Source organism: Leucoraja erinacea, chromosome 13 (assembly GCF_028641065.1).
Source record: "Leucoraja erinacea ecotype New England chromosome 13, Leri_hhj_1, whole genome shotgun sequence".
NCBI lineage: Eukaryota > Metazoa > Chordata > Chondrichthyes > Rajiformes > Rajidae > Leucoraja > Leucoraja erinaceus.
The window spans coordinates 11,562,429-11,571,651 of NC_073389.1; the positions used below are offsets into that span (position 1 = coordinate 11,562,429).

The window sequence follows — 9,223 nt, forward strand, 5'->3', positions numbered from 1 at the left end:
GGTGGATTTACTTTGAAATTTTTATTTGCCCTCTGTTACTTGGCTAAAAGTTTTTGTTTCTTTCCTCCACTTCACAGCAAGGATCACTGGAAGTTGAATCTTTTTTTCTTTCTCAAAAGTGGCATTCATTAGGAAAATTGCAACAGTTCTATTCTTGCACTAACCAAGGTCATTTTGTTAAATGGAGAGTGGAATTTAAACTGGGATGAGGGATGATCTTCCAGTCTGAGTGATAGATCTTGCAAAACTACTGAAATGTTTACGCTAAATAACAAGTTAGGAGTAGTTACAGTCGGCATCAAGCATATAATAATTATAGAGTGATGGATAAATTTGTCTTTTTGTTGAATTATTTTATCTAAGAATACCAAAGTTAGGCAGATACACGGTATAATTGGATACACGGTATAATATAGACTAAGGTACTTTTTTCAGCTAAATGGCTTAAAAACATCTTCAAGTGCTTAACAAACTAATTATTTATTTACAGTCCAATTTCTGTAACCCAAGATGGTTTTTTTTGTTTTAAAGAACTATTTAGAATTTGAAGGTAGACACAAAATGCTGGAGTAACTCAGCAGGGCAGGCAGTATCTTTGGAGAGAAGGAATGGGTGATGTTTCGGGTCGAGACCCTTCTTCACACCCGAAACGTCACCCATTCCTTCTCTCCAGAGATGCTGCCTGTCCCGCTGAGGTACTCCCAGCATTTTGTGTCCATCTTCGATTTAAACCAGCATCTGCAATTCTTTCCTTCATGTTTAGAACTTGAGTTATTTTAAATGGTGGGGCTGACAAACTTTCCAGGATATGCACATTCTAAATAAAACATAGAACAGTACTGCACAGGAACAGGTCCTTCGGTCCACAATGTCTCGCCAAACATGATGCCAAGGCGATCACTTAATTACCCGCATGTAACCCACATCCTCTCTTCCCTGAATATCTATATGCCTATCCAAAAGTCTTTTCAAATGCCACTAACATAACTGCTTCAGGCACCACCCCTGGCAGCACGTTCCAGGGACTCGCCACGCACTGCGTGTATAAAAGAATTACAAACTTGTCCCGCACATATCCTTAAAACATGGCCTCTTGCTTTAAAGTTTCATCCTCTAGTATTTGACTTTGCCATCTGGGTAAAAATATTCTGACTATCTAACCTATCAGTGCCTCTCATAATGTTGTTTTTTTTTAACTGTTTTGTGTGCCAAAATGTAAGTATTTGGTTAAATACATTCACAACAATCGATAGCATTTATACAATGTAGTGTTTGAGTATCATTTTTAACCAGGGTTGTGGTTGGTATGTTACTATTTATCCTGCTTTTTCAGATGAGAAAAATAATAAATAAGATTTTTGCTGCTGGTTTTGTTGCAATGATCTTGGCTTTAAGAGAGCATGGGTGTAGTCGGGTGAAGAACAAGGATGGCTCACCTGTGGCTTCCCCCGTGATTGCACTGCATTGGGGTTAAAAGAGCAGTCCCTGTCCCTGTCCCTGTTCAAGGAATTACATTGCAACAATTTCAGTGAAAGGAACATGTTGACATTCAGCAACAAATTATTCAAAAAATATTAATGGTTTGTTATATTTTCTGCAGGTTACATTAGTGGAGGAATATTTTTTAGACTTGTCACTTCCTGTTCAGGATGACCAGGTAAAATATTGTGTCTTTATTATCAAGACAATCTGTGGAATTTCAATAGTCAGAGCCATGAATTATTTATTAACAGACATTATTGCTTGCTTTATATTCTAAATATTAAAATTACTTTAATGTTAAAATTTATTTTAAAGTAAAATATAAAGGTATTTCTATCATGGCCCTACATGGTCATAGATAGGAACTAAGAGTTGGGGGTGATGTAGAGGAGGGTTGAGTGAGAATGGCCCCACATTTAGTCTTTGATTTGATGCTTAGTTGATCTTATTCTATGGATCTGGGGAGTTACTTTATCTGACCAAGGCTTCCAGTTTAAGGAGGGAAAATAGATCTAGGCTCGTGATTCTGATTGTTATTGACCAACCTATGTTGAACTCCTGATTCTTTGTTTTTGGCCTATGGTCTTTTAAGAACCTATTCAAATGGGCATAACAACTTTTCGACTTGGCCATGATGCCTTCTGCGGTTGTGACAACAGGAGTGATTAAAGTATGTTGTGTCATTGATTCAAATTATGGTTTAGTTGTATCATAAGACAAATTATTGTTCTTGGATCCATATTGTTCCATTCCTTTGCTCAATATTAAAAAAAAAAAACTCTTGGTCTCTATTTGATATCTTCAGTTAACCTGGACCCAGGGTTTACTACTCGATGAAGAATAGTTTTCTGGTATTATCCATGAATGGTACCTGCAGTTTAAAATTCCTGGTTTACATTCCGTCAGGCATTCCCCCCCCATCCCCAGAGGAAATGGGTTGTGTTGTTCCAATTAGCTCCACCAATCACCTCAAACTGCTCAGTTAGATCACTGCCAGTCAGAACACACCATCAGTCTGCTGTCAAGCCGTAAGGTTAGTTTAAGAGTGCATCTAAAGGAAGAACAAGGAAGAAGTTTGTATATAAAATCTGATATGTTTGACATCCTGAATGTTTGATATTAGTTGATGGTTCCTTCTTTCATTCTCTAATGTTAGCCTAGCTATCTTTGTTTGTCAGACCTCCATCTGGCCTCGTGGCTGTATCCAGTACACTTAATTACAATGCTGTATTGCAGGGTGACAAGAAAAAATCCCAGGGAAAGGGGAGAAGAAACGTGGTTGAAGATAATCAAAATGAAAATCTTAGTCAGTGCAATGGAAAGTTTGTCTCTAAGGACAGAGGAGATATTTCAACTAGCCCAAGCAAATATGAACAAAAGAAGGCAAAAAAACAAGCTAAAAAGCAAGCCAAGGTAAAGGGTCTCCATCTGTAACCCAACTATTTGTCACTGAGTCCAAGAAGTTCACAAAATTCATTTTGTTGCTCATATCTCTACTGAGTCTTTGTCTGAAGGCACAATCCCTCAACTGAAGACAGCATGCAAAGTATATGCCTGCTTTACCGCTCTGTCTACTTGTGTTGCCACTTTCAGAAAGCTATGGACTTGGATCTGAGACACCTTCTGTACTTCAATGTTGTTAAGCATCTTGCCATTAACTGTATACTTTCCCCTCGCATTCAACCTTCCAAAGTGCAACACCTCACATCTGCCCAGATTGAACTCCAGCTGCCATTTCTCACCCCATATCTGTAACTGATCTAAATCCCACTGTATGCTTTAACAGCCTTCTTCACTGCCTGCAACTCCACCAATTTTGGAGTTGCCTGCAAAAAGTTCTCACCATCATTTACTGTATGTCCAAGGCGTGTGCATGTATGTAATAACAAACAACAGAGGTCCTAGCACAGAACCCTGTGGGACACCACTGGCCACGGACCTTCATTCAAATCAAACACCCATCCACCATTACCCTCTGTCTTCTATGGGCAAGCCAGTTCCGAATCTGAACTACCGAGTTACCGTGGATCTAATGCATATTGATCTTCTGGATCAGCATACCATGAAGACCTTTATCACAGACCTTGCCTATATTAACGTAGAGAACATTTGCTGTTCTACGCTCATCAATCACTCTTGTCACCTCATAAAATTAACCATTTACATAATCCCTTGAATAACAGCAGTTGTATTACCAGGATTCTCCAATTTCTACCTTGCCTCAAGCCTTTGCTCTTTCCACCTCTGCAAGTTAAAACAAGCTTGTTTTCTCACTTTTTTTGATGACACATGATTGATCTGAAACTCATTTTCTCCCTCCAGAGGTTCCTGACCCATTGAGCATTTTCTGTTTATATTTTAATTTATTGGTTCCTTTCATATCTTGCCGGGGAATACCTTCTTAAGCTAATGAACTTAAATGTTATACTTAAATAACTTAATTTTCTATCTGAAATTACTGACACTAGTGCTGCACCCCCTATTGACATAAATTTTCATTGGCCTGACGTCCTTAATGATAACTACGAGCATTACCTAAACAATTTGGGTATTTGTAGATTATTTTCCTGTTTTGTTAATTGAATAATGTACCTACGTTTCATGTTTTTTTTTTTTAAGCACCAACAACGGCAGCAGAAGTCCCAAACAAGATCGCTTGTTTTGGAGGACTCTACTACTTTGGATGAAGAACAGAAAGAAAAAAATGATGCCTCTGATGAAAGCAAGGAAGACTTGGCATCAAATGGCATTGAAGCAGAGGTCTCTCCAGCACCAGAGCTGGATAATACTGACAGCTTATTAACTGACCAGTGTCTCGGGAAAGCTACAAAGGAAAATATGGCAGATGATGGTCAAGAATTGAGCCAAGAAAACGTTGATGCTGGCAATGAAGACACATCTGATGAAACTGGGCCCAAAAAAATACACTCTAATGATTCCCACAACTCCAATGACTTGGACTCTTCAGATACATTTGAGTCACATAGAGTGACTGAGGACCTAGTTAGTGCATCCAGTGAAGATGAAGAAACTATTATTAAAAATATGAATGAACTAAATATGAATGAGAGCTCAATGAAACATGATGATGAAATAACTTCAAATCGATTGGAATTCGAGAACTCTTCCGAAAACCACAAATGATCTACTCGCTTCCATTAAAGACAAACAGGTGGTTTTTTTGGATGCAGAGGAAGCATTTCGCACACTTTCAGACAGAAAGTTGCTGAGTGTACAGGAATGTTCTCTGGAGGCTTGTTTACGGCAGTTCACTCAGATAGAAAATCTCACTGGAGCCAATAAACTGCTCTGTGAAGAATGTACCCGGAGGCAGTATAAAAGTGGATCAAAAATCAATGCAAATGGTAGTAAAATAACTGAGTATTGAAATTTCAACTGTTCCTTTCATAAGAGTTATCTATCATGGATTTGATCTCATCTTGTTTAAAAGTATGATGTTAGAAAAGTTAGCAGTACATTGTATTAGCTCTTGAGTGCTCAATCTTGAACTTGGATCTTAATGGTAGAAAATCTTTAAGGATGAATGTTTTCTAGCACCTCTTAACACTGAAAAAAATATTTTGTTTTAATACTGTAATACCATAAAGAGCTTCACTGGAATGTAATAATAGTAAACCCTCACTTTAACGGACCCCTTTTAATAGATTTTAGTTAGAGCGGACAGACCTGCCCTCGCTATCCCAGCCCCGGCTTACGACGCCACCTCCGGTTCGCAAGGTGCACCAACGAGGCCGCCTTCACCCATCGCACGGTCTGTTGATGCAGTTGTTGTTGTAGCCCCTGGGACAGTGCTTTCTTCGGGCAGCCACAAGACACCCTCGGTCACTGTGAGGCTCCTTCCACTCCCACCAGCCGCCGCTTCTTCCTTGACTTTGTCCGTTTCCCTGCTGTTGCTGCCGTCACCTCCCGCGGAGTCGCTGGCACACTCCACCTTGGAGGGTGCCGGCGGTTGCAGGGGAGAAGGGAGTGCGCGAGGTGGTGTCCAGTGTGGGGATGCTGGGTGGCAGCTGGTGAGAGAGGTGGCCGGGCGTGGCTTGTCATTGGCGGCGGTCTGAGTGAGAGCTGACAGCCGGGGACTGCGCCTGTGTCAGCTGGACAGTAGGGAGGCTGATGGGGAGGAGCTCGGTGGTGCACACCAGCAGCATCTGCACCTAGTTAGAAGGTGAAACATCATACAGTGCTGGAGTAACCGAAGAAGGGTTCTAACATCATCTTTCCATGTTCTCCAGAGACGGGACCTGACCCGCTGAGTTAGTCCATCACTTTGTCCTTTTGTGTATTAATCAGCATCTGGAGTTGTTTGTTTCAACTACATGCAATGATAATACATTACTCAGTTATAGTGGACAATCGGCAATAACGGACACCACTCCACTCCCCCCCCCAGTTATTTGAAAACTAGAGATTCCAGGGGTCTGATTTTTGGGGACACGAGTGTTTAAAATTAGAATTTGGTTATATTTGTTTGAAGCCAGCTGGTGTTAAATGGAAAAGGTGCAGTTGAAACACAATGAGTTGCAGTTGTAGCCAGCAGAAAGTTCATCATAACCCTTTTCATATCATTCAACAACATTTATAAGATTTTAAGCTCATGAAGAAACTGTTAATTTTGCAATTAAAGTAGACTGCTCAGAGTTGCCAAATTTTTTGAAGATGAAGTGCGATCTACCTCTTGATGTTGGGGAAGAAACATAGAAAAATAGTGCAGGAGTAGGCCATTCGATCCTTCGAGCTAGCTCCGCCATTCAATATCATCTAAAATCAGTACCAGTTCCTGTTTTTTCCCCATATCCCTTGATTCCTTTAGCCCAAAGAGTTAAATCAAATTCTCTCTTGAAAACATCCAGTGAATTGGCCTCCACTGCCTTCAGCAGCAGATAATTCCACAGATTCACAACTCTCCGGATGAAAACGTTTTTGCTCATCTTAGTCCTATATGGCCTACCCTATATTCTTAGAGATTCCAAAGTCTGCACAAAATTTGGAAACTTGTTCTGTGCTTGCGAGGATGGGTCATAAAATAAAGCATACTTCTAGTGAACGTTGGTTAAAATTGCGTGCTTCTATTGCCAAACCAATAGTTTACAATGTTTTTGCAAACTCATCACCCAAATTGGAGATAATTAGTATAGTGATGCTCCATTTTGGTCTTTTGCTTCTAATATGTTCACTATGTCAGCTAAAAACTGTTCTGCATATTTGTGTGGTAAAATAGTCTACCATTCCTAAAGTAATTTGCCTTTCATTGTAAAAAGACATATAAAATCTTTTTTTTGGTGAACATATTTTACAGATATCAAGCACGTGTACACTGATGCCAAGAAACAAATTCTTGTTTCGTCGTCACCTCCGATTCTGACACTTAATTTGAAAAGGTTTGAGCAGGTAATTATTATTTAACTATTCTTTTTTGTAGACTGTTTATGGTTTCAGTGTTTGAATTTTCTTTCTATTTGTAAGTTAAGTGGTTTATGGAAAATACAAATTGCAACAGTCAAGTACTTTAACATATATTGCTTGGCTGCACTTTACGGTCTTGGTTTATTTCTCCTGGAGTTCTCATTGCCTATGGTGGGAGCTTAAGTGACTCTGTAATTGTGATCATCTTCAAGAAAAGTAACGTGGGTAACTGTGATAATCAGAGAGAAATCTCCTGGCTGTGGTAACAACACTGAGAAAAATGCAGGGAATAGTTCCGGCCACTGTACATTTAATCTCCCGCAAGACTAGGATTCCATCAATTAGGAGGGACTGTGGAACATTCTCGAATTTGGCTGCGCACAGAAATCCCCCTCCATCTTTTTTCAACAACCATCCTGTAGAAATGATGCAAATCTTCAGAACTAATGGGAGATAATTCAACCTGCAATGACTATCAAAACCAAGGTTACTCAAATTTAAGTAGTTAAGCTGCAGTATGCAGACAACATTTGAGTTTGTGCACTCATATGCAGAACTCCAAGAGCCCATCAACTTTGCACTCACCATTTGCAAACCAAACTTTCTCAACATAACCAACACCCTACCACCAAAAAACAAAGGTTCATGACGAAAATTAGATTATTTTCCAGACCCATCTGGGCGAAGGCCTTCATCAGTAATGAAATTCAGCAATTGCTTCATTGGGCCAAAATTGCCTTTAGTTGCTAGAGTGAAAGGGTATTTGAAGGGTCATTGAACATTGCACAAAACTCTTGGTTTGCAAGCAGCTGTGATATCTGCCCATGTATGCTTCTGAGAACTGATCTGTGAACTGCTGGGATCTCAAAGCATTGAAAAAAAGAACATTGCCATTTTACAGAGCCTTGCCTCTGTAAAATACTCAAAATTCACTGGAAAGATCAGTGAAATAATATCAACACCCTATCCCACCCTACATCCAGGGTGTGATTGGGCAGGTCACATTGGCTGGAATGAGGCATGATATTCTGCGCTTTTTGTGCAAGGACATCTACATATGATTTGCAGTTCCCTCAAAACTGGAATATGTATTCCCTCAAAACTGGAATTCAGTATGTATGCGGATAGTTAGCTTAAGAAACCCGTATGTTTTTAATAATTAAAATGTGCAAAATAATTGTTTTTCTTTCAGTTGGGATTTGCTCTTCGCAAAATAAACAAGCATATCAATTTCCCGCAAGTTCTTGATCTTGCTCCATTCTGTACAACGGACTGTAATGTAAGTTTAAAAAAAACGTGAACAGGTATAACTGGGTCATCTTTCCACAGATCAGTTAACACCACTGTGTTAATAAGATTGATTATTCTGAATCGGAACCTTTCAGCCTTGATGCAAATTTTGCTCCTTTCATGAATGTAACTGATGCCAAGACTAGTAATATTAATATCAGTTGGTACTTTTGAGTTATATCAGATACTCAAATTTTAATTGAATGGTATTGATTAATATTGCAGGAAGAGAAAAATGAGTGCATTTATTTCTATTCAAGTACCTCAAAATAACTTGTGTGAGAAGAAACAGAAGATGCTGGATTAAACCAAAGATAGACACAAAATGCTGGAGTAACTCAGCAGGACAGGCAGCATCTTTGGAGAGAACGAATGGGTGACGTTTCCAGTCTGAGAAAACAAACTGCTTGGAAGGGTGGCAGAATTTGGTTTAAATTTCAACATGGACAAAAAAGATAGCCAATTTTAAAGTTGGATGCAATTACTAGGCATTTGTTAGTTTTCCAAGCTCCCAATTGATGACTTTCAATTATATACTTTGTCCCTTCTAAAGTTAGTGTGATGTCACAGCACAATATGGCAGAACCCAATTGGCAGCCAGTCCTTATTACTAACACATTTGTCATTTTAATTTTAAAGACCTGGCTAAAATTAAATGTATTTGGTAATTTTAGGAATGGGAACATTAATTCCAAATGTTAACACACATTGCACGCGAGCTCCCGAATTAACTAACCATTTCATTACAGAATATTAAAGACTGTACAAATATATTGTACAGTCTATATGGAGTTGTGGAACAGAGCGGTACAATGAGATCTGGACATTATACAGCATATGTCAAGACACGAACTCCCAACACCCACCTTTCAGAATATGTGCTGACTAGAGGGAAAGTGTCAAGTAAGTACAAATTTTAACCAGTTTGAATTAATCCTTTCTGAATTCAATTTCTTCTTGGCCTTATAGTTCCATTCACCCTTTATTTCAACTTATTTCTCATGTCCAGCCACTATTTTACCATTTAGCT

At 39.2% G+C, this 9,223-nt stretch overlaps 1 protein-coding gene across 1 annotated transcript in view; it reads left to right on the forward strand.

Moving 5' to 3' along the window:
- LOC129702634 (ubiquitin carboxyl-terminal hydrolase 16-like) overlaps positions 1-9,223 on the forward strand; it is a 45,405-nt gene that overhangs the window by 34,811 nt on the left and 1,371 nt on the right. The window contains 7 exon segments of the mRNA XM_055644481.1: positions 1,601-1,657; positions 2,719-2,895; positions 4,102-4,614; positions 4,616-4,847; positions 6,797-6,888; positions 8,096-8,182; positions 8,943-9,096. Of these exon segments, the coding sequence (XP_055500456.1) occupies positions 1,601-1,657; positions 2,719-2,895; positions 4,102-4,614; positions 4,616-4,847; positions 6,797-6,888; positions 8,096-8,182; positions 8,943-9,096 (1,312 nt within the window).